Genomic DNA, 24990 nt, shown 5'->3' with positions numbered 1-24990 from the left:
TTATTAATTTTGCCATTCTATTCTTCTGAATGTGACAGTGCCTGCAGATCCAGAATATTACCACTAAACCTTTTTTTTTGTTGGAAATCCAAGCAGCTGCGTCACATGATTCTATGGCAGCTCAAATTTAAGTGAGCTCAATCTCTTACAGTAGCTCGTCCTGTTCTCCAGGTCCAATTAAGGGCCAACATGCTAATCCCTCTCCTAACTTGAGGGAACGAGATGGGGGTGACCAATTTCACTCCGAAGAAGCCATTTGGAAGCAGGATCTCATTAGGCTTTTAGCTTCCGCAGACCTTCACAGGCCATGAGTTCATTAAGTGTCCAATTCTTAGAGGCTAACTGATTAAATCTGTGCCAAAGTGCTTTAAGACAAAAGGGAAGATTCAGCTGCAAACAAATTGGAACCCGGACGGTAATTGGCGAAGAAACGTCTTAACTTTAGCCAAGAGTTGTTTACAATGGTAAGCCTTAGTTAATGGGCCCCCGAGTGTGGACGACAATACACATGACAGTGAAAACTGCTGATTCTGTCATTTTTGGTCGAGTTAATCAATCCCTCTTTCCCTTAACTGATCACTGGGCTTGTGTGGTTTTGGTTTCATGCATGATAACACAACTGACAGCATATTGTATTTTCAGGTTGAGAAAAATATCTGAAATTTAGATTTATATTTTACAATCAGATTAGATTTTAATAAATTATGCTTTAATAACAAATGCAGCATTAATGGAGGATACAAAGTACAAGTTCTATGTATATGAAATAAACCCACCGATGGCATAGGATGTTGGATTCAAGCATTACGGTGCACTGATTATCAGAGACAGGTGATGGTTAGGAGTGTGTGGAACCGAACCAAAGAGAGATTACATGAAATACTGCCCTGTTCTCTGTTACACAGCTCATTAAAGCCCACACAGCTGGAGCTGCAGTACCCGTCTTTGTCACTGAGGCGTCTCCCTCTGTGCCTTGATTGGAACCAGGTGGACTTTTTTGATTATCATGTTTTTTTTTGACAGATAGAGATAAACCTTTCCACCCACACAGAGACAAAAGAGACGCTGTGACTTCTTTGCAACACAGAGATCAATATTCATCTTAGTAAGGAAAGTAAAGTGCTCAGACAGGATGATGACATAAATAATGTAAAATCAAAGTTTGAACAATGTGAAAGTCACTTTGACAACTGAAATGATGCAATCTTTTTGATATGCTTTAGTTTGACAGTAGGAATTAGCTGAACTAGGACCTTTATAAATCTGTCAGTATAATCTCTGTAGTTGCTGTATCTGCTAAATATGATCAATATAGATGATAGAGTGGTTTGCATGTAAATACATTATGCAGAGAGGCAGTTTATAGAGTTCCTCAAGTTCGGAGAAACAAAGAGAATTACAAACTGAGAAGACAGAGAGTTAAAGGCAGAGATAAAACAAAAAGCTACAGTGAAAAGATAAAAACAAGAGCAGGAGAGTGAATAAATGCGACTAAAGGAGCGCACGACATTGTCGAGTAAGGACGAAAGACGAAATACTGAAAGGCATTTTTTCTTGATGGAACTAGAGTCTCTTTTACTCCAATGCACACTAAAAACACTTACATATGCTGAGACAAGCACACACACACACACACACACACACACACACACACACACACACACACACACACACACACACACACACACACACACACACACACACACACACACGCCCCAATGACAGTGAATACAAAAGAACAAAAAGAAAACAACTTCAAAGGAATCTCGATAGACTCAAATAGAATACACTGAGAACAACGTTTCTTGCAGAGGTAAACATAATTATGTTCTAAACTAGTTTATAGGACCAAAACTTAAAAACTTCAAGCTTTTTGTATTGTTTGTTAACTTGAACAGGACTTAAATGGACAAAAGCCTATTAGTTCTTTGAGAGCAATAAAATCCACTAATCTAAACAGATTTAAGGAGAAAAATAATCACCTCTAATGAGGATTTAAACCATAGATAAATCCGCCACATAAACTGGCTCACATTACTCTCAACTCATTAGCATTTCACCTAAGTTTTAAACTTCATACTGTGCTTTGAAAAGGCGCGAGAAATCAACCTGGTATTTATGGATTGCCATTTGGTCTCACATTCAGAGAGCGCTGGGAAACGTTCCCCCTCCGAGGCAGAGCAGCATCTTTCATTTGAACTCCAAAGACTACACCTCCACTCAGAATACCAAACACTTCTTGTCACTTGACCTTTAGCTTGCAGGGACCTCCTGGCTCCATCCATCTATTCCATATACTGACATTCGCTTCAAGTGACAGACTGCAGCTCATGCTGAGGCTTTATGAATCAAGCGGTGGTGCCTTTTGTGTTCCCTCCCGCCCTTTGAGGCCCGAGCTACAGTTGACACATTCTAAAAAAGGAGCCAGCGTGGCATAAATGCTGTGTCGGTCTCTGCTGGCTAGCCAGATGAGGCCGTTCCACAATGACCCGTCCAATCCATAGATGCACGCGAGCGAGCTGTCTGCACTGGTCGATGCAACGGGATGTTAGAACGCGGGGTCCAGAGTTTGGGGCTGTAAATGGCTGACAAAGGCCCTGAGAAGTGGTTGGCCATAAATTTGTCTGGTTGCCGGGTTGCATTGAGGTGCTGACACACACCCTCACATGGATTGCATACCCACACATACACACCCACTTACACCTCGTGATGAATGGCTGCCATGTTATTCAGCCCGTCTATGCCCTGGTTATTAAAGCCCTGCTTAATTGGACTATCAATCACAGAATTCCATAGGCCACTGTGATCTGGACGTGACTGGAATAGCATGTCTCAATGGGCCTTCAAACCCTGTGAATATTACAGCACCACAATACAGCTGTAAACCCAAGAGCGAGCGGAACCACGAAATCCGACCAAGACAAGGTTTCTACAATGTTCTGAGGTGACCGGACTGCATTATGGGGGGGCATTAGTCAGGAGCATCCAAGGGCTGTGAGAGCAAGGTCTTGTTAGCAGTCTAATTTATGCATTGTCCCTTGGCACTGGTTCAGAATCCACTTTTCAAAGTATTCAAGGGAGATTAATAGGAAAGTCCAAATGCCCCCAAAAAAAAATAAAAAAAATGAAAAAAAATCCTGCCATCTAGTGACATGGCTCCTACGGGCTGGGAACGTTTTGGACTCAAAAGAGAAGCTGATGTTCTCATCTGGACAACGTGACTCAGTCCTCTCACTGTGTCAGTACAGGCATCCATGTAGGTACCCAGAAGGACTTGTGTTCTCACAAGGACTAGTAACAACACAAAGACTTTCTAATTGCGTCAAACACATTTCTTCTTTTCACTAGACGCAATACTGCTGTGTTGACAAATAAGATAGTTAATGCATATTTAAGATTCTGTCGCTTACTGATGCACTTAATGGAATACTATTACGATCACTCCTCAGAGATGGAGAATGGACATTTTGTTCTCGTATATCTAACTGCCTAATTAGGAGATGATGATGTAAGATCAAAGTAAGGAGACAGTTTGTCTCTACCCTGGGATCCTCCAGGTTTACAATCAGTCTGAGGTGTTTTCTATTGATAACTCACACGGTGCTTGTGGAGAATGCTACGACCCCTGGTTTAGAGGAATTAAACAGCCTTTTGCTAATGATACATTGTGTTGTACATGATGACTACATTAGTTAGATAGAGGGAGAGGGACAATATCACACAGGATATGGACCCTGTTGTAATCCAGTGAGTGGAGAGCGGGGTACCATTACCACCAATACTTCTTCACCACGTCTTCCCCAAGGTAACAACAAAATGGACAAGCTGTTTCAATTTGATGCAAGTGCTCTAAGCTTATGTCCCAAAACCCCTTCAGTGAGCACACTTGAAGGATTATTCCGTAACTTCATTAACTAACAGTCAATAATATGAAGCCATTGATCAGACTAATCTTGTTTCTCTGAAAGAGTTTTTATATGATATGTGGTTTCTAATAATGTCTCTACTGGTCTCCTCCAGGGGACTGTACATGAGATTACCTGTGACGTAAGGAAACAGTTTTTACCTTTGTTCACAAAAGGTTCACACATTTCTTCGCCCTCAGGGCCGTACAGGCTATCCAGTTTCACTGCCTTTGTGGTTTGTGATATGACTTGATAATTTGTGCCAGAACTCCGAGGGCAAACTCATTCCTCCGATTCACTCTGCCTCACGCTGACGCACATGGAGCAGCGCTGAAGCATCCCTAGCTCGCTCAGCTGACAACCAAACTCGTCGAAGGCAGATTTTGAATATGCAGCAATGTCGGGAAGAACTATGAGCTGTTTGCAACTGGTTCTTTACCTGTGTTTATCTTGGAGGTGATGCGGGACACGTCAACACGACGAGGGGGGCGTACGGGTGTTGACGTCTTTCTGCTGTTGGTTTTAAGCCTTTCCAAAGGTTTGCTTATCTTCGAGAGGGGAGCAAAGATTCCTGTGACACAAAAGAAAAGTTTTAACAATACAAGAAGAAGATTACTGGTGATTGAAGAGATAGATAAGTCAAATAAATAACACAGCAAAACACACACTGCAAATGCTAAACTTGAACACCATTAACAAAAAGGAGAAATTTCCTGGGGTTAGAGGATATACCACTAAAAACCCGATTACACCAATTAAGCCCTATGAAGTCAGGAATGAGAGAAGTAATTAACAGAGTGAGTGGTGAGTCAGAGGCCTGACCTACCATGTTTGATTCGACAGGTGAAATACTGAACCCCGGCTACCGAACCATCGTTCTTCCCCTCTGGTTTGTCCAGCTCCACTCCCGCCCAGAGGCCTCCAGAGAACTCGGTGCTACCACAGAAACGCAGGCTTCCAACCTGCACAAAAACACAATTATACACCACGGAAAGTCAAAACAAAAACACAATTTTCAAAAACAAGACATGCTGAAACAGAACTGGCCAGTGCACCGAGCAGAATGTGAAAATACAAGGGCAGAACCCTCATCTGAAGCCATGACTACATATTTTGATGCGTCTGTTAACTAAAGCAGCAGTAGAGACAAACAATATAAACAGGGGAAAACGGAGATCAAAGCATTAGACTGTGCCAGAAAGAGCAGGGAAGATAATAAGAAATTTGATTAGCCAATCTCTGCAACTTGACACACTGATTCTGTTGTCATTGTGGCACAATAATCAATCAATGGCTCTTTCTTTCACAGCAAATGTCCATCTGGGCTGGAATTAGTATTTTCTTATCTTCATATCTGTTTGCATCTATGCGTGTGCAGTTTGTGCAAGGGCACACCGCTAAAGCCACACTAAAGACAATCAATTACTGAAATTGCATAGGGATTTTCAGGGACCTGATTAGATAGCAAGAACTGGGACTGGTAATGGTGGCCAGTGGTTTTCTTTCAGTCACCATTACTCTGATCAATGAAACCAAACTGAACAGAAGATGAAACTAAAGATGCTAATGCTAGTTAGAATGTACAATGTGAAAGGCAGATGTGTGTCTTGTTGCTTTAATGCTCTCAATGTATCGTCAACTATTTCCATTATGAAACATTTTCCTTCAAAATGTGTGCAGTAATTTACTGCGCTAGTCTAAGCAGTTGGGCTGATGCTAAACTAATGGTGGGTAAACGGTACCCTTACCACTGCGCACTACACACCAGCAACATCATTTGTGGGGAACGGGTCATCTCTACCAAACCGACTGCCGTTGATCGGCCTGCAGACTACACGTGCAGCACGTGTTTTTATTGCGCTTTTACGTTTAAATGAACAGATCACTTTTACTTCCACGCGGTGCTACATTCCTGCTGGTGAACAAATCTTTGCACCGAAATGAGACTTAAAATAAGGTTCTTCTTCACCTAAATTCAGTGAATTTGTGGAAAGCCCAAATCTTGATGGCGATTAATATTGGATTAGTTTTGCAGCCCTACCTGACAGTACAAAAAGGCACTCCCTGATAGAATAAGCACAGGAGTCAAGAAAATCAAAACACTGATCTACAGTAAGGCTGAACTGTACCTGCTGGAATGTATTTTTCAGTGAGCTTTCAGGGAATAAGAGCAAGCTGATGAAATGGCACTGAAATATTAGAGATGCCACACTGCAAAATGAATGTTTGACTGTCAGAGCCTGACCACGTTGACTTTTCCAGAGCGGCAGCACTGGGCTGATATTCTGGGTGCACTCGGTAGCAGTCGTGCTGAAGGACTGACAACTAAACATTTGAACTCAAGACACAGAAATCATGTGACATAATGTCAACTACAAGCTCATGTTAACCTACATGGATGGTTTGACGTTACTGGATAATAGGAGCCTCCGGTGCAGAGAGATGACATGAAGAGTAAGGAAGCTCAACTGTATTTCGCTTTGGTTTGATCACGAATAATATTTAAATGTGTCCATGTTTGAAGAGAGGAAGTGGAAAGAGCAGTTTGTTGGTGCATAAGTGACAACAAATAATAATACAGTTGTGTTTAGTAAGAGTGATGCAACTCCAAAGACTGGCACTAAAATTAGTCACACTGTGCATTGGAGTCAACTTTGCTGAGTGCCCATAAAAGTTACAGGCTTTTAGTCACATGAATCTAGTGTATTTGTGGTTATTGGCAAAGTCAACTACACGTGATGAGACTACACCTGCTTTGTTGGATCACAAGGCAGATTCATGGTGGACTGGGCCCATGCTGTCAGCATGATGACAAAAGGCGCACATCGGTCATTGGAAAAAAGGTCGGTATTGCTCAATTTAGCGCTGATTTCTGGGGTTTTCATTGCATTTTTGGAGAAGGAGCACCGTGAAGCCAATTGTCAAGGTTGAACTGTGCCATGAATGTGGTGAGAAAACTGCATATTATTTGACCTGTGGGTCTAAACCTCCACCGCTTTCAAAGCGTGCTTCTTGTCAAAAGGATTACACATGGCTTACAGCACCATACTGGAGTTGCGTGGTTAGGTTGAGCAGCCACACTAAAGGACTTCTTTGCATTACATGAAGGAACTGGGCAAAAAAACAAGTTGGTTGTAGGATGAACTTCTTGGCTAAACTCATAGAAATGGATTGCTTTAACTAAAAAGAAAGATTTCTACAATAAAATAGCAAAAGCTGAAAAAACACCTGTAATCAGACGTGCAGATCGTATGAGATGCAGATGAAGAGTACACTGCCTGCTTTAAAAAGGACGTTTTTAAAACAAATACTTACACTGCGACACTGTTAAATACTGTGCTGGTATTTGACTGCTTCAGTGTATCCATTTGTTTACACTTTATTAGCAATATTTTAACACTTATACTTGTTAAACTACCAGACATTTAAGAGAATCACAATTGGAGTGGAATAAACTTAAACATGTTCAGATAAAAGTTGATGATATGCCAGAGTGAACTGTCAAACATAACCCTGAATGCTGGAAGAATGGCAAAAGGGTGTTGCTTAGCAACTGGAAAGTATTTTTCACTTGGTTAGGGGCTGAAATAATTGTAGCGAAATTAACCAAAGCTTCTATGTTTGTTCAGCATAAAGCACAGCACAGCTGCACGGCACCAATGTGGCTGCAGGCTAGAGGCCGATTGTTTATCAATCACATTTATGTTATTGCTTTACTGGCCATTTGTGCTGTGCATCTTCTTGTTATGTGGCATTTGTTAGTACAGTAGGTGTTTGTAAGACACATGAATTATATCAATAAGCCCATGGAAAAAGATCGCTGCGCTCTCTTCCAATTCCCCCCTCAAAAAAACATGCGGCAGGAAGTCAACTCCAACCATTTTATGCACATAAGCAAATACAAATCTGCTCAGTGCCAAAGTAACAACATCTGCGCTGTGTGTGCATTAGTGAGTCTGCTCCCTCTCCTGTAACTCCTCTGTAGTCATACAAAGAGAAAAACATTGTTATTGTGAACATTTGATAACTGCAGAGACTTCAGTTCCATGCATATGCAGGATGGGAAGCTGATGAGGGATCAGGTCCATGTCCCTGAACTACAGACCCATGCTGCTCTGGCTTCTGTACAAAGGAGGGGGTGGACTAGAACAGTATGAGCCTCTCCACACTGTAGGCCCTCCTGGTGAAAAATACATGTACCAGTGCTACAAATGTGTAAGGTTAGTGTGGAGCTCCATTAGGATGAGCTCCACACTCCTTTCACTGTTGGCAGAATGTAATGGATGCAGCACTCACTCACTGCTGCTAGGAGGAACTGGAGAAGAGTACGCTCATTTGAATTCAGCTAATCATCAGGCTTCCCTCTATTGTACCACTTTGAGATATGACGAATGCAAAAGGCGGACATTACGATTGTTCTCGCCTTTTGATAGTGACCTACCACACACCTTCTGTCCGGCTATCACCACGCGGTCCCCCAGTCGGATTCCCATGGTGGCGAGCTGTATCCTGGCCTTGTCGGAGAGAACAGGAAGGGCCTGGGCTTGCAGCGTGAGGGGCAGAGGGTAGCTGGGTCTGGGCAAAGCCTGCCTCAGCAAAGTCCGGAGCTCTTTGGCCACGGCGGCTGCCTCCGCCATCTCCAACGGCATGTCGAGGGGGTCAGGTACCACGTCTGCTGGGCACTGCCCTTTCACGTTCTGGAGGACGAGACGAGGGGAAAAAAGCACAGAAGATCCAATGATAAAATGGTGAATAACATTTTTTTTTGTATTTGCCAGCATGCCAAGTAAATGTTACAGAAATGATTACTATTGATGAATATCAAGTGCAGAATCAACCTCACGTACTCTGCAAGGACATCAAAAAGTGTTAGCGTTGCTCTCATTACACATAAAGTTCAGTGATCATTTCTGTAACGAGGATGCTGGGCTTGACAGAATCTTTAATCTTTTCTCTGTTCCCAGAACAACCCCCGCCGCCCCCTCGAGTTTCAAAGCAGCTAATCAGCAGGCATACAACATGGAAGTTCAGTGAAGCGGCTCAAAGAGACTAGAGGCAGTGAGAGTTGAGACGGCGTCAGCAAGCCCAAAGTGGAAGTGAAGGTGGAAGGCTGTGTGGGCGTGATGGACGAGGGGACCTCTTCCTGCACCACTGTGCTGGAGTAACCACACGCATGGTCTTTGATAAACTTCAAAAATAGGAGTTTGCCTTTTTGTGTATTGAAATTTTCTTAAAATTGATCTGAATAAAATACTCATTGGCCATTTGCCTGTTACTCTCTCATACATACGGCACGTGAGAATTGTAATAAGATACATTTGAAGATTATATTTTTTACAAAGTTGTGAGTTTATACAACAGTTGGATGATTAACAGCAGTCCTGCAATGAATCCTGCCTCTAAGGAAATTAATTTCAATTAATTTCTGCGGATTATTTCGAGGATGTACTGAACTGCTAATGTTTTATCCAATATCAGTTACGTACATGAAGAGGACAGAATATTTGAAAAATCTCAATATAGTGCAATCCCCCAAAAAATAATCCATAAACTGATTTAATGTGAAAACAATCATGTAAATCAGGGGTCCCCAAACTTTTTCCTGTGAGGGCCACATAACTTTTCCCTTCTCTGATGGGGGCCGGGGTCAGTTTGTAACAGAAAAAGTGTGACGATCGCAGGGGTGCCTAAATGTAAACATTTATTGTTTTTCAGAAAGCCACACATAACCAAATATTAATAACCCTTTCCGGGATCTTCACAGAAAAAAAAGTCAGGAAATAAATAACACTATTTATGAAATAAATAACCAAATACCCCTCTCTGGGTTCTTCACAGAAAAAAGTCAGGAAATAAATAACACTATTTGTGAAACAAATAATAACCAAATAACCCTCTCTGGGTTCTTCACAGAAAAAAAGTCCATTGAACATTAACTTTCTGTTGTGCCGTGTCAAATTCTTTCGTCTTCTGCTGCAGCTGGGCATATACATTACCCCCGATTTCTTCAATGCGTCTGGTGATTGTACTCGCCGACAGACTCACGGCATTAAAGACATCTTTCTTCTCGGGACACACCTCTTCCGCGACAGCATTCAAACATTTCTTGACAAACTCTCCATCAGTGAAAGGTTTACCGCTGCTTGCTATCAATTGAGCAACCCGAAAGCTGGCCCGAACGGATGACTGGATCAGCTGAGCTTGGCGTACAAATGTATTCTGCTGAGCTAACAGTCCACTTTTTAGCTTTGAGAGTTTGTCTGCTCGCATTTGGCCTTGCAAGTTATCATACTTGTCTTTATGACGGGATTCATAGTGTCGGCGCAGATTGTATTCTTTGAATACCGCCACCGCCTCTTGACAGATGAGATAAACAGCCTTTTCTTTGCATTGAACAAAAAAATAATCGTTTGACCACTACAGGTTAAATACCCTGCATTCTGAATCGATTTTTCTCTTACCTAACCTTTTCGCCATTATTCCGTTCTATTTGACAGGGGCTAGTCTAGGATTTGCGTGGCCAGACTGAAACAAAATCATAATGCGTCTCTGGTATTGTTCAGGGGGCCGGGCCAAATGTGGAGGCGGGCCGTATCCGGCCCGCGGGCCTTAGTTTGGGGACCACTGATGCGGCTGTTTGGAAATTCCATAATTTCTTATCACAGAAATTGAAGAGTGATACAAAATAATCCCTCAATCAACCTCTATAAAGATGCAGCGACCAGGAGTCAGAGCGTAAGCGTAATCAGAAAGAAAGCTATGAGACACAGCGCAGAGAAAATGCTAATATAGCGAGGTCAAATGCCAAGCGGTCGAAGCTTGTTCCAGAACGAGTGAATCTGGGGTTAGCTTTCACCCACCGGCGAGCACCGAAAAGGGGACAACTTTTAATGTTGCGTCTACAAACCGCTACCTTCAAATCCTACTCACTGCTCCTTTACCTTAGTTCAATTCAAGAACAGCCATTGAGTCAAGATGCAGCTACTTGTAAAAGTTGATTTCTTCCACAAAAAAAAGCATGGATGATAGAACTCTACTTTAATTTTTCTATTGGTTTAACTTGTTAAAAGTCATGCATACATCACACTACATCAACATAGAGCTCATGGGGGCTTTACCTGAAAGACTTCCCAGCACATACTAAACAGTGGCTCACTTTAAATCTGAAACTGGAACCACCAAGTATGCAATCCACTAAAACAACTTGCTACTAAATGAAAGTACAAAGAATTGCTAAAGCCATTAAGCCCCATAAGATGTGTGGTAAGGTAAGCATGAAAAGGTCAGCAACATTTATTTTTCCATCCTTATGAAACCATCTACTGTTGAAAATTCAAGGTTTGTTGCGACGAATGTCTGCCGAGTCAGAGAAGGGAAACATCAGATCAAAGCACTTCCCAGTCTGACCTTTACAAAAGGAAGAGAGATTTTCTCAGCTCTGGTTTCATGCTTTATACTCCACTGCCAGCCACCACCGACATTTTTCAAATGCAAGTGATACAATTTGGTAGCTAGACTTTTCAAGTACATCACCAATCAATGAGCATGCTAATGCTATATGGTGACAGTGATGTAATGCACAGCTTTCTTTTATTCACTAAACTGAACACAAGAAAGACTGGCTTTACATGTTCCATGCAACACAAAGTGGCTTTTCTAAAGCTCTTGGTAAAATAATCACTGTATAGTAATTTAGTATATTCAATATCATGACTTTGTAACACCCACATGATGGGTCTGCACTTCAACTAAGATGGGTTGGGTCACAGTTAACACATTGGTCCTTTCAATGACCAATGTGAAGAGGATGTCTAGGGGGAAAAAAAGTATGGCAATATCAGAACTTGTCAAAATGGATGCAACATTGCTCTAGGGATAATTGGAAGCAAGGAGGTGATAACCCTTAAATAATAAAGCAGACAGAAAATAATCTCTCCTCAGAGGAATCTAAACTTTTGCTTGGCAAGATAAGAAAAAATATTATTTTCTGACACAGAAAATCTCTAAATAAAAGGGTTTAAAAGACAACAACAAGCTGGTTCATATCAACCACTGTTGACAAGCTCTCCAAGCTTAGCAGTCACACACTAAAGAATATAGAGCCTCTGCACTCATCTTTGAGGATGGGAACTATTAGATTATGGTGCGCAGTGCTTTGGTGACCTCCAGTGGGAAAATTAGTACACACAAAAGAAGAGGCACCATTTTGTTCAAAAACATGTTTAATTCATCTGGAAAAAAAACATTTAATATACCAATGACACATTGAAACATGAAAATTCTAGTATGTGTTGAAACTTTCAATAGGCTGTATAGCCTTGATGCCACATCACCATCTACAGGCAATATGATGTACATCCTTCAATTCAAGGCAACAGGGCTGTTCAACAAACCTGTAACCAAGGCTTTAAATAACTGCAACTGAGATCCAGAGACAGATGTAATAATATGTCTGGCAAATTTGCATTGCAAACTATTTTTTTTGTTGTTGTTGTTATCTGCCAGCTGTGTCAGAAAATGGCAAACAGGAAATATGCACAAAAAAAAAATGGAATAAATGTGAGACCTCAGAGAGAAACTCAAAGACTGCAATCTGTTGTATTTTTAACTGAGCATCAGGACTTCTTTTGCAAAGGTCTCCGTCAAATCAAATATATTCTGTCACGCAGCAAATAAAGGAGCTAGGATTACATCACATAAAAAGGCTTTGTAAATTTGATGGTGGGAGAATTGTGGGAGTGAATTTTTTTCCAAGTGAGTCCTGGATGAGAAGCTCTGTGCGCAAATACAAGGGGCAGAAGCAGTATCATGAACACCCACAGCCGTGCAACTAAATGAAGTTCACTGACTGTCAGAAGGTTTCTATCTTTAGGACTGCACAGGGCTCGCCATTAACAAATGCCCGCTTGCCCAAGGCAAATAAACTCTGGGCTCGGGCAAGTGGAATACCTCATTCATAGTGTCGACTCATTTAATGTGAAGAAAATGTGATTGACATGAGTTGCTTTAAATTGTCAAGGAAAACGGAGGACCTACTTCATTGACATTTGTGTATTTGGTTGTCAGACTTCACTCTCTGTGGGTTGTGATAGCCTATTTATCCAACATTTTGGTAATATGATGCGTTTTCTATTCTGCATGAAATGGTTTTTACGGTTTGATTATTATTTGGGCTGGTTGTTATTGAATTGAGCCGATTTTAAGATGCAATTGGGCTGGAAACTGGCAATCTGATCTGACAACACTAGTTAACGTTAGCCGTTAGCTTTTAGCATTCGGTTGGCAGCACAGTCCTGGTTGGCTAAATAGTGGCGCTAACAGCATAGCAACATTTGAAACAACTAACTTAATCAAACACGTAGGCTTATTACATTGTAATTAATTGTCATGAATGCTGCTCAGAGAACACACAGTGATGGCACAGACACCAACACAGACATGCTTACAACGGAGCTAACAGCTAACATCAATGAGGTTGCATTGAGTTACGGTGGTTCGTTCAAGCTCTAAACAGTAAAATTGAGGTAAATGGTAACATGGTAATGTTGTCATGTGCTCAAATGTAATCTTGTAAATCTCGTGAAACTTGAATAAATACAGATGTTTTCACAGCAATATGAAATAGATATTGGAGTGAATTTGTTTTTATCATAGCAAACATGTATACAAATATACAACACAATATTTCCAAAAGATATGAATTGTGTGGTTTTTATGCCAATAACCACTATGACAATAAGAAATCAAAAATGTTTGACAGGGTTTTTTTTGGCCAATAGTCCAAATCCCTGTTGATTTTATATATTTATTAATAGGCCTAGTTTAGTGGACAGTAAACTGTCACTGAACCATTAGTTAATTTAAAAATAAAAAAACAGAATATAAAAAAATACAAATACTCATCAGCAGTCTGATATATTAGTACTGTACTTTGTTACTATTTATAGATAGGGCAAAGGGAAATATGAAACACTTCATAAATATTGGAGGACTGTGTCAAAGCAACCTGTATGCATTTAGAGTGCTGGTAAAGAAAAAAAAAACATGTTACTCTCTCTGAATTCGACTATATATTTTTTTTACTATACTGGATCCATAAAAGCATACTCATCTGCAGTAAAGATAGCAAAACCTTTTAGTGCAGCAGCACTGCAGGCTCACAATGTTCTCATCAAGGTTAAGAACAGAAATTAGGGTTGCCTAGTATCTCATGGAACTTAGTAACTGTAGAAAAGTCTGTAAGTAAATAAGAGTAAAGGATTAAATGTAATTGTTCTGGTGAAAGAATTCAAAGCATATGTAAGAAAACATGCAGCAAATAAAAAAATGGAATGTGACTTACTCTAAAAGCAGGGTTGGCTCCCAGCTGTAAGAGACATCTGACAGCTGATATACACAGGTTGGACCCAGCGATGTGCAGGGCGGTGCCGAAGTCAAAGTCACTGCAGGTGGCATCTACCTCTACAAAAAAAAAGGAGAGTAGACACTGACATGATCCATTTTCGACCATCATTTACACTCAATCGTCAGAAAGATTTGAATCCTGCCCATGTAGAGTCTGTAAGTATTGCTACATTAACATCAACCCCATCACACTTTGGACTGATTACTGAGAAGGGACTTACAGAAGGATTTATCCAGATAACTCAAAAAGTAAACCTGTATCCTGCAGCCCCAGGTCTATTGGTGAGTCATTGCTACAGCATCTGGCAGCTGTTATCAGGCCAAAAGTGTTCTATGCTTTTATCCAAAGCGACTTAAAATAAGTGTATTCAACATCGGTATTCAAGAGAACTACTCATCACCAGAAGTCATAAGTGCATCTCCTTTTTTAACCTCTTAAACCCTAAGCCTATTTTGAGACCTCTGCTCGAAAATGGCATACCCTAGAGTGTAAATCTCTAACTACAAGGTCTATTTGAAAAATTTAAATGGCATAATAACACAAATAAATGTGAGCTTTGTTAATTAATTGTATATGTCATTGTATATGTTACTGGTAAATGCTGGATGAATGTTACACACAGCTCAAATTGAACATTTTCAGGTTCGCCTTTTTTTTCTGCCTAAAAAGCACTTTTATTGATTTGAAATTATGCACACGAAGGCCTAAACTCTCCCAAATCATATCACAACACGTCAGCAGCGCTTTTAAAAAAACAAATTGGCTTTGATAGAGTGAAGTATGCCTGAGAAATCAATGCCGGTGTACAGGTCAGCTGAGGTCAGCCAACGTCAATTCTGATTTTGGAAGGAGCACATATAGCTGTCTTATTGTACTTTTATATACTATATATTTCACTTCTTTTATCACTAATAGTGTTCAATCTATCTAATACAGCAGTTTGGCATCATTTTGAGAGCCTGGGACATATAAAAACCTGTAAAACATGGCTCATTTTCGTCTGAATTTCAGTTTTACGGGATGTAATTGAACCTAACACAGCCTGTGATTGGCCGATTTGCGCATTTCTCACAGATCTGAACCTGGAAGAGTGTGGGCAGTGTAATGATACATTATTTGAGTTGTTTGACCGAATTTTAAGCCAATAAAATAATGGAAAACCGTGGTCCGCCCCCATGGGTCAAACCCATTGGCCAAAACTGAAATTATTACTCATTCGTCATAGAAGCTCGTAGAGACTCAGTTGTTTCGAAGGACGAAGGACAGAGAGCTGCTGCAAATGAGGAAAAGGATTAAAAACATTTCGGGGCGATTTTCTTCCAGAAAAACATCTAAAAAGGTACGGAGCGTTTCAATATTTATGATGATGCGCTGTGTGATGATCTGCGGGAGAATAATTGTAACTGTAACGGTCAGAAGTAGAAGAATTCGGAAGCTATGGTTCGATTCAGTGTCTTGTGCTAGTGCTCCTGGATATGCAGTGTCTCTGTGAAAATCGCGGCTGAGATCGGTAACGGTGAACATTGCTCGCCTTCTCCTGGTGAGAAATATGTGAAATTGTGGTAGTACTTGTAGTACCTTGAAGTACTTTGTCTATATATATGTTTTTGAGTGATTAAAATAGGTTACTTGGTCCATTTTATCAGAATTTCTTCGTCATGTAGGTTTATTAAATATTTTAAAATATTCATTCGTTCTCAGAAGTGATTTGTACTACATGGGTGTACTCTTCGGTGCAAGAACAAGCATCTAAGAGCATAAACCAGAGAAAACGGACAGTGCAGAAACAAACTAATACGAATACAATAAGTGCAACAAAATAATCCGTTGCACTTATTGTATTCGTAATGCAAAATAAAACTGTAGTGAACAGGGTTTCCTGGTCTCTTGGGGGATTTATACATGCATGCTGGGACCACTCAGGGTACAGGATATAATACAGGACAAGGTCAGTAAATTCAGTAGAGGCTGTTTTTTAGGCTTCGTCTCTTTACTCACTATAGAGAGTTCACGAACCGGCCATCCAGTTACATACGCCATTTACGTTCAGTAGTAGCAGCTGATGTGATCTACTGCCGGCAACATTTGGCAAATAACCAGTGAAAGAAGAAACAGTTGTAGTATTTATTTATCTTTAAATAATTTATAACTTATAATTTATAACTATTAGTTGATTTCTTGAATACAATATCGTCCTCTAGGGAAAAATCCTTTGCTTTTATCCCTTTTAGCTCTCTCCAAACCGGTGCTGCCGGTGCACAAAGAAAGCGCTTTGGTTGCTGGGCGTCCCCTGGGTGCATTTATGGCCATTTAAAACAATAGGTGTACTTTAAATCACGCGTAAGGCACTTTAGTGCAGTTGGGCCCTGAAGACTCACCAAGCCTGGACTTGAGATAGCATTTTTCCTTTGAAAATGATAAACACAATGGATTGAGCACCAATTTAGTGCATCACAGTATCCAAAATATAATAATCAGAAAACAAACGTTTAAACATTAGGCTTCAACAAACACACCTAAACAGTTTGCTGTGCAGTATGTTGTCCATATTAATCTGTAGTTACAGGAAAAGCATCCACTCTCCTATCTGTGCAACATTTGTTTACTGAAGCAAGCTTTCGGTCAGGGACCTTCCTCCCCACACCCCACAGATTGTGGTGCACAATGCTTTTCCCATGTTTCTTTGTTCCATCTTAACTACAGCAACATCAACACGGCTTTATCTGCTGAGTGCTGATTTCTATTGGACTCCATACTCGTGTTAAATGAGTGATAATTAAAAGAAATGTGGTCAATCTGCTGTAAACGGCTGTCCAAGTCTATCCACACTGCATCATCAAATTTAGAAAAACCTCAGCACCAAAATACAACAGCACACAAACTACAGTACAGTACAGCCTCTCTGACTGACACCTACCACAAAAAATACATGCCAAAAGGTTCTTGAATTAAATTATAAGGCTGCATTGCGGGGGTGTTGTATTGGATTAGATTGAGTGTAGCTGCAGTGGGTACGCCTACGAAGCTGGCAACTCAGTATGTTTACCACAGGAAAAAGATAAATGGCCGAGGCCTTAATCGCCACTGCAGCTGGTTATGAAAGTAGAAATGTTTGCCTGTACTGACTGCAGGGGCAGTCTCACCTCCAGGCTGCGAGGCCTGCAACATGACCCGGATAAGCTGCGGCACGTCGAAGTACGCAGCGTAGTGCAGGGCCCTCATGTTGGTCCAGCGAGAGCGGAGGTTGGGATCTGCGCCCAGGGTGAGGAGCTGGCGGGCAAAGCAGGCAGACGTCTCTGCGGCACCTGATGAACAAAGGAGGGATACATGTATGTGTGGGGTGAAGTAACAGACAGTATGTCAGCTCTGGAGACTGTTTAAGGAGAAGCACCGATGGATAGCGGTGCTTATCGAGTCTTACAAGATAATGTTCAGTGGTCAGAGTAGCAAGTTAAAGTGACAAAAGACAGAGTAGATGTCTCAGCTGTGTTTATTCAACAGCCCTGTCGATATACTAACCGATGCCCGGGGCCCCGGCCTTGCAGCAGTAGTGCAGGAGGCTCATGTCTGTCAGACCGTCTCGGTCGTTCACACCACAGCCTCTCTTCAGGATCTGTGCGAAGACGAGAGGAACAGTGTGTCACTAAGGACCGCTGGTGTCACTGTGCAGAATTATGACATAATAGGCTACAAAGTCAAACTCCGGGGCACTGATCTGATGAATGACAAGTGAGCTGGGCCTTGTCTTTAAATTTGGATGAGAATTGTTGGGCAAACTGACATGGAAACGAGGCATTTTATTTCTCAAGGGTAGCAGTTATTAAGTGAGAGAGGGAGGGAAAATAATCTCCTGCTTTCACCCTTGAGACAAGTGCTTCCCTGCACAATCTACTGCATTGCAGCTATTTTGTGTAACTCTGCGTGGTGGTGGTGGTGGTTTGGGGGTGGGTTTGCAGAGGCTCATTTCATTCTGAAGTATTTTGGTGTTTTCAGTTATCATATTTTGTACTTAGCATAGTTTTGTATTAACTTGATAAAAACTGAATGAGTGGAGTTGTGAATTGTGACCTTTTACAGACAGAGAAGAGTTTGTATTGAAGCACACAGACTGTGGAAAAAGCCGGATGGCGTCACCTCATTGCCGATGAGGTCGATGTTCTTCTGAACCTGGGGCACCCACTGCCTGAGGACAGCGAACAGCTCTGGTATGGTGGTGCTGGGATCCAGAAGAACCTCCTTGCAATGCGGCTCGCTGGGGTCAAAGAAGGAGAACTCTGGAGGTAGCGAGATGACAGAAATGACAGATATTGTTTTACTGTAATGCGAGTCACCTTGGAACTGGAAACCCCAACGCTTAATGTTCCTCTTTCACCTGTATATGAGTGTGAAAAGAGCATGTGTGAAACACTGCAGCGTGGACATACATCAACTTACTGCACTGTTCAATCGATTCAATCAAATGAGTAATCTTGGGAAATGCCCTTTGCTGTGCCTGCAGATGAAATCAGATGTGACGGCGGATGGCATGCCGGGAACCAAAAGAGGAATTAGAGCTCAGCCTCTGAGGATGAAAACAAATAGCCTTGGCCTTCCACAGTGAACACCGTTTATTATTTAACCAGCGCCACACCTTCTGCATTTGCTTTACTGACTGCATTACATAGAAGGGGGGTCAATTTAGAAGGCATTAATGTTGACGAAGGACGATATGACTTAACCTATGAAATATGATTAAAAACTGATCATTTTGTCTGCACTTAACTCCATTATCAACTGATAAACCTATTACATGTTTAGGAATATATAAATATGTTTTAAGTTACTCAAACACACTGGACTGCATAAGTAAGTAGTAGTAAAAGTAAAACTGGAACCAACAAATTAATCTATATGAAAATATTTGTGTTTAATTATTATTAAAGAATGATGCAATGATATATAAGAGTAACAAATGAGGAGCAAGCAATAGATACATGTCACCCTAAAACTCCATGTCACCCTCCAGCATAGTAATTGAGGGCAGTTTCAGGACTTTGATATCTCATCCCGTCAGGATAATCATCATTATTGATTATTATTATTACGGCTTGAATCTTGATTAGTCTCACCTGGTGGTGCACTGATCAAATGACCAACAGTGGTTTTAATCATTAGTCATCAGCTGATCATTATTTCAACTGCATGATCTGAAACGCACTGGAAACATTTTTCAGATTCCAGTCATGGAGCTGTTTATGTCCCCCCTGTTCACAGTGTGTTCGGTGCTGCAGTGAGGCCGTTAATCAACCTGAAATGTCACACGGCTCCTCTGTATGTATGCACTGAAAGTGCGTGTGTGTGTGTGTGTGTGTGTGTGTGTGTGTGTGTGGATCCTCACCACAGTCGCTGGGCATCGGTGCAGAGGCCACCTGGTGGATGACGGACCGCTGATGGGAAGAGGCCCAGCCCAGCACGGTGTCTCCCTCAACGGGCTCTGAAACATCCTCCTTTGTCATCTCCCCCTCAGGGCCTGTGGCAAGAACGATATTAGACGACCTAGTCTGAGAACACATGGAGGTCTGATTCCACTGAGCAGTGAGGACGCCACTCACTTTAGGAATCGTGACTTCATAGGAGGTTTCAGTAAATCTGACAGTATCCCACTAAAACAGTGAGCTTCTCAAGTAACTGTACGTGACTCAGAAAACAGGGTCTGATTCCACCTTAAATGTCAAGTTAGACTAAAATATAAAGGCAGTAATATATCATAGTACTAATAGCTTTATTATTGTCCTCTTATCCTCCTCTGATATCGGTGACAATGGGGCCGATCTATTCAACAAATTGCTCTGTTCACGTTTTGATCAATTTGTTGCTGCGTTTAAAAAAGGGTCTACATTTGAAATTGCTGTTAATTCTTTACCAAGTTGCTGGTGCACAATTCATTATCTCAATAATAAATAACAATGAAATAAATGCAAATGTGTATTATCTATGCATTCATTTGTTACGTTTAGTTGTACAAAGTTAGGAAATCAATGTTTTAAGTCACGCCTAATGATGCCTGACACATTAAAGAATGATCCCAGTCTCTTCGATAGAGTGAAGAATACAGCTTATTAATTAAACACAGGTATCTGATCCGTACTCAGTATGTGCAGACACCCAAAGCCCAGGTATCAGTATCAGGACTAGAAAAGTCAGATCAGTGCTTCCCTATTACGTATACTGCAGAATCCAAGTGCAACACTAAAAGGTGCAACTATTACACACAGCAGAAGACCATTAGTTCCTACAATATTACCAGAATGACAGACATTGAGGTAAAATGTGAAGTAGGTCAACGTATGAGGATTAATACATCTAAACTGTCAAACCGACAAGATCACCTGACACTTGGGCCTAAGGATTGGAGAGAAAGAAAGTCTGCATTTGAGTCAAAGATCATTTCTACTGCCAAAAAAAAGTTTGAGTGTTGATGTTAGTTTTCCTAAAGACTTCAAAACAAATGTGTTTATGGGGACCATATGCTTAACTACTGGCCGAATCTTGAAACTCTTGACAATATAAAAAGGAACACAGGGCGCTGGGGAAAAGGACAGAAAACGTAACTCTCACACACACACACACACACACACACACACACACACACACACACACACACACACACACACACACACACACACACACACACACACACACACACACACACACACACAGAGTCTGAGACTCACTGTCATCGTCTCGTTGATCCTCATGAGAGCTTCACAGTCCAGCTAAGCTAAAATCAAGACACACAGACTGGGTCCAGCAGAACATCTAAACAAGCTGCTTCTCAAAATATCTCCAAAGCACATTCCCCTCCTCAGCCTCCAATAAATGCCCCTCCCGCTCTCATTATACCCCATCAATCGGTTATCTACTGCCAGCTGTCACTTCTGACTCTCCCCAGATGGAATGTCACTCTCACTTTCCAGTGGTGTGCACTGCCGACCTCTACTGACACCGCCTCCAACTAGTCAACCATAAGACCCACAATGCAGAGAATGTGTCTGTAGGGCGACAGACAAACAGAGTAAAAGGGCAGTGGTTGTGATTAGGACGACTGTCTTTTCACCGTACAAGCCAGTGTCCCATTCCTCTTGACAGCAAACGTCCACCCTACTAAAGCACCCATTGACAAAATACTAGAAGCAGAGTGGGAGTTTCTGGTACTTTTTCACGGCACACATTTTGACTTGTCCAAGTAAGAAGAGCGAAGGTCTTACTGATAACATTAAAGCCGCTCATCATGACTTTTGTTATTTTTGCACCTGTGCTGTTCCCACTGTGACGTGTCATAATGTTCCCTGTGAAGACTTCATATCTGACTATTCCATGGACTCCATTCTCGGGTAAAGGTCTTATTGTTGCAAGTTATTTTTTGTTTGTTTGAGTCCAGTATGATGAGAGTTCATGTAGGATTCTATTTTTCGTAATCTAAAAGAGGAAACTCACTAAAAACGAACAATCAACATCTTCAAGATTACATCATGAAAAAGACATTAAAACATGTCAGGGTTTGTGGGTTAGGGTGTATCCATGGACAATTGCTGTGTGCGAGCTAGCTTTAATGGTAATTCAGGCTTTAGTGATCCCATGTGTCCTGCATGTGACAGTAAGACAATAGTTTATAAATGTCCAGTACACCAATCAGGAGCTAAGCTGAAGTCATAACCCAACTTCAAACTGAAAGCCTCAGGCGAAAAGAATTCCTCCAACACCACATGCAACAAAAAGAACATGCACCAACTAGGTGGCTTCCATTCACCCATTCAGCATAAAGGACTGCATTTCTCTCAGGTAAACTGTAAACTACCTAGTAAGTGGTCACTAATTGCATGTATTTAATCACTTGAAATAAATCATAAATCTCACACCAATATGAGTCCAAGAAACAAACGTGACATAGATGTCATTACTTCTAATACCCGAGCTGATCCATGTGAAACACAGAAGATGAGTTGTCATTTTAGTCAGTGGTCCAGCACCAACTTTCAAGCTGCTGAAGAGTGAGGCGAGATATTCCTGATGCCTCTCTGAGGTCACTGACTGGCTGTCTGCAGATTAGGACTTTGCAGTGGGACTTGGGACAATGGCCTACTTCTTCATTAAGCCTCGCCTTGTTTGTCTGGCCCATGATGTCACCCCCCTCCCATCCTCACAGCTAATGAAGAGACAATACTGCGACATATTTCACACCAATAACTCAGTTCATGTGGGCACCCGTTGCTTTGTGCTTGTGACTACTTGTGCTGCACATGCAAACTACCCCATTTTGTCTCAATGTGAATCATTTAAATGCTGCGTTCGCACAGCATTTATCACAACAAAGTTTGTTGTAGGATTGAGGCGGTACAAAACGTTCCCTCAGAATCACTACTTATTATCTGGACAGAACACCTAATTAAAAAGTAAAATCTATAGCTTCTTGATTACAATAGAGGTAGTGCTGTGGAGTACGACCTATATTGCACTGGTGAAACAAATTGTGTCGATGGTGACTCAGTTCCATTAAGTGTCCGTCTAAACCAGGGGTGGCCAACCCGCGGCTCCCGAGCCGCATGCGGCTCTTTGCCCGGTTTCATGCGGCTCTTACGTTCATATCGAAGTTTGTATTTGTGTTTTTTTAATGTTCGTGTTCGCTTCGCTTGAGTTAAATACGGTATTTTCGTCAAACGCGCATGTGCGGCCACAGATTACGTTCCTCGTCGACCCATTTAACGCCGAGACGGACTGTTTGAAAGCCCCGCTAGTCACAGATGAGGATGCGGCTGAGTTGGAGATGATCGATCTTTGTGAGGAGGACCAACTCAAACCTGCTTTAAGGGAAGGGACCATTGAGTTCTGGAAAAGTGTGCCAATGAAAAAATACCCCAATGTCAAACGGGCTGCGCTTAAGATACTGTCAATGTTTGGGTCAACATACGTCTGCGAGTCTGTGTTTTCTACCCTGAAACACGTGAAATCAAAGCATCGATCTGTTCTGACTGACACCCATGTGAAAGAATTGCTTCGAGTGGCAACAACGGAATACAAGCCAGATTTGAAGAGGATTGTTCAAGGCAAGGAATGCCAGAAGTCCCACTAAGTAACATGCATAGTAAAAGAAAAACACTATTGTAAATTATTATATTTTTGTTTGTGGACTTGGTTGAACTGAGAGTTTGTCTGTGTGAGACAGTGCACACAATGTTCATTGTTGAAAATGACTGGCCTGTGGTCTTAGGAGTCAATTTCTGTCATTATCATATTGGTGTGTGACATTTACAATAAATCTGGCTGAGCAAAGGTATGTGTGTGTGTGAGGAAGGGATAGGGTGATGTTCATGTGTGCCCATGTGTATGATGTGGCTCTTTGCGGTAACACAGTAAAAAATGTGGCTCTTGGTCTCTGACTGGTTGGCCACCCCTGGTCTAAACCATCACATTGGGCCAGCATGCACAGTAGCCTACCAGGAGCTGGCTCTACTAAATGGAATGCAGTTAGTGTCATCACTCACACCTGCGCTTTTACCTGTAATTACGAGCCAACGTCTGACTCAAAAAGGGTCTAATAAATATCACAACCGCAGAGCTCCGACACACAAACGGTCCACCACTAACACACGTGTTTTCACTCTGCCTAATTAGACACTTTTTTTTTATATATATATATATATATATATATATATATATATATATATATATATATTGGTGACATCCGGAAATTGAAAACACCTGTGTGCACCACTCTTACAAGTTATTTACAGATAGCTACGCAAACACTGTCCCGTAGTAGTTTGATAGGTCATTTATATTGCTTATTACAACCTTTAATATGACCATTTCCTGTATTAACCTAGATTTTAGCTAGCGTTAATTGAGCTAATTGTTACAGCCGAAGAGGTCATGCTAAGCGACCACTCCCTCGTCTTATGGGGGGTTGTTGACACCGAGACTGTTGCAACTGAAAACTTATGAAATGTCCTAAGACTTATATAATTGATTTCCAGTGAACTTCGGCTCTTAACACGTCTGTTATTCATACTAGCATAAGATAGCTGACAGTGACGTTTAACTGGCTAGCCGGCTAGCATATGTTAAAAGCCGGCTCGCATTAGGAGAGAGTTAACATACACTATATCGTATTTTTCAGTGCGTGCATGGTAAATGTAAGCAGTTAGCAACCACAAAGATTCCACATATCCCATGCATTGAGGAAAAAGTTGCCAAGTGCCTCTCCAACGTTAGCTCCTCAGAGGTAACGTTAATGTTATCGAGCACAAACACTGGGCCAAGCGTTCTACCCGCTTCAAATGCACTTTACGACTACACATAGAAATAAACGTCACGTAAAGGTAACAGTACACAAAAAATAACATTTGCGTTACCTTCACCTGGCCGCACGTTTCAATTCGCTCATGGGGAAATTGACCGGGTTAGTGAGTAGCGGTTCTCACTTCCGTCAATTCGAATGTGTTCTACGTAACTAAAGAACACACATCCTGTTTCAGCATTTCGATTTCAGAATAAAGGCGTTTCACACTTTTCCGTTCTTCAAAATAAATGTGACAAAACTACAATACACACCCATTACAAACTTCAGTAAATAAAAACAAGGGTGACCGTTTGAACTGCATGGTAAACAGTTTCAGATTAAATGTATTTTTTAAATTATTC

The 24990-nt window shown here is 41.4% G+C and overlaps 1 protein-coding gene across 1 annotated transcript in view; it reads right to left on the bottom strand.

Moving 5' to 3' along the window:
- Positions 1-24790, bottom strand: part of LOC306707665 (CAP-Gly domain-containing linker protein 4) — a 36860-nt gene extending 12070 nt beyond the window's left edge. Inside the window, exons 1-9 of the mRNA XM_079175228.1 lie at positions 24702-24790; positions 19688-19819; positions 18445-18584; positions 17830-17923; positions 17454-17615; positions 14248-14366; positions 8354-8602; positions 4732-4867; positions 4345-4476 (exon numbers count right to left, since the gene is read on the bottom strand). Of these exons, the coding sequence (XP_079031354.1) occupies positions 4345-4476; positions 4732-4867; positions 8354-8602; positions 14248-14366; positions 17454-17615; positions 17830-17923; positions 18445-18584; positions 19688-19805 (1150 nt within the window). The 5' untranslated portion in view covers positions 19806-19819; positions 24702-24790. The remainder of the gene's footprint in view (positions 1-4344; positions 4477-4731; positions 4868-8353; positions 8603-14247; positions 14367-17453; positions 17616-17829; positions 17924-18444; positions 18585-19687; positions 19820-24701) is intronic.
- Between the last annotated feature and the right edge of the window lie 200 nt (positions 24791-24990).

Source organism: Pholis gunnellus, assembly GCF_910591455.1.
Source record: "Pholis gunnellus genome assembly, chromosome: 15".
NCBI classification, from domain to species: domain Eukaryota; kingdom Metazoa; phylum Chordata; class Actinopteri; order Perciformes; family Pholidae; genus Pholis; species Pholis gunnellus.
The sequence above is the reverse complement of the archived record's forward strand: the minus strand, read 5'-3'. Positions and strand labels throughout refer to the sequence as shown.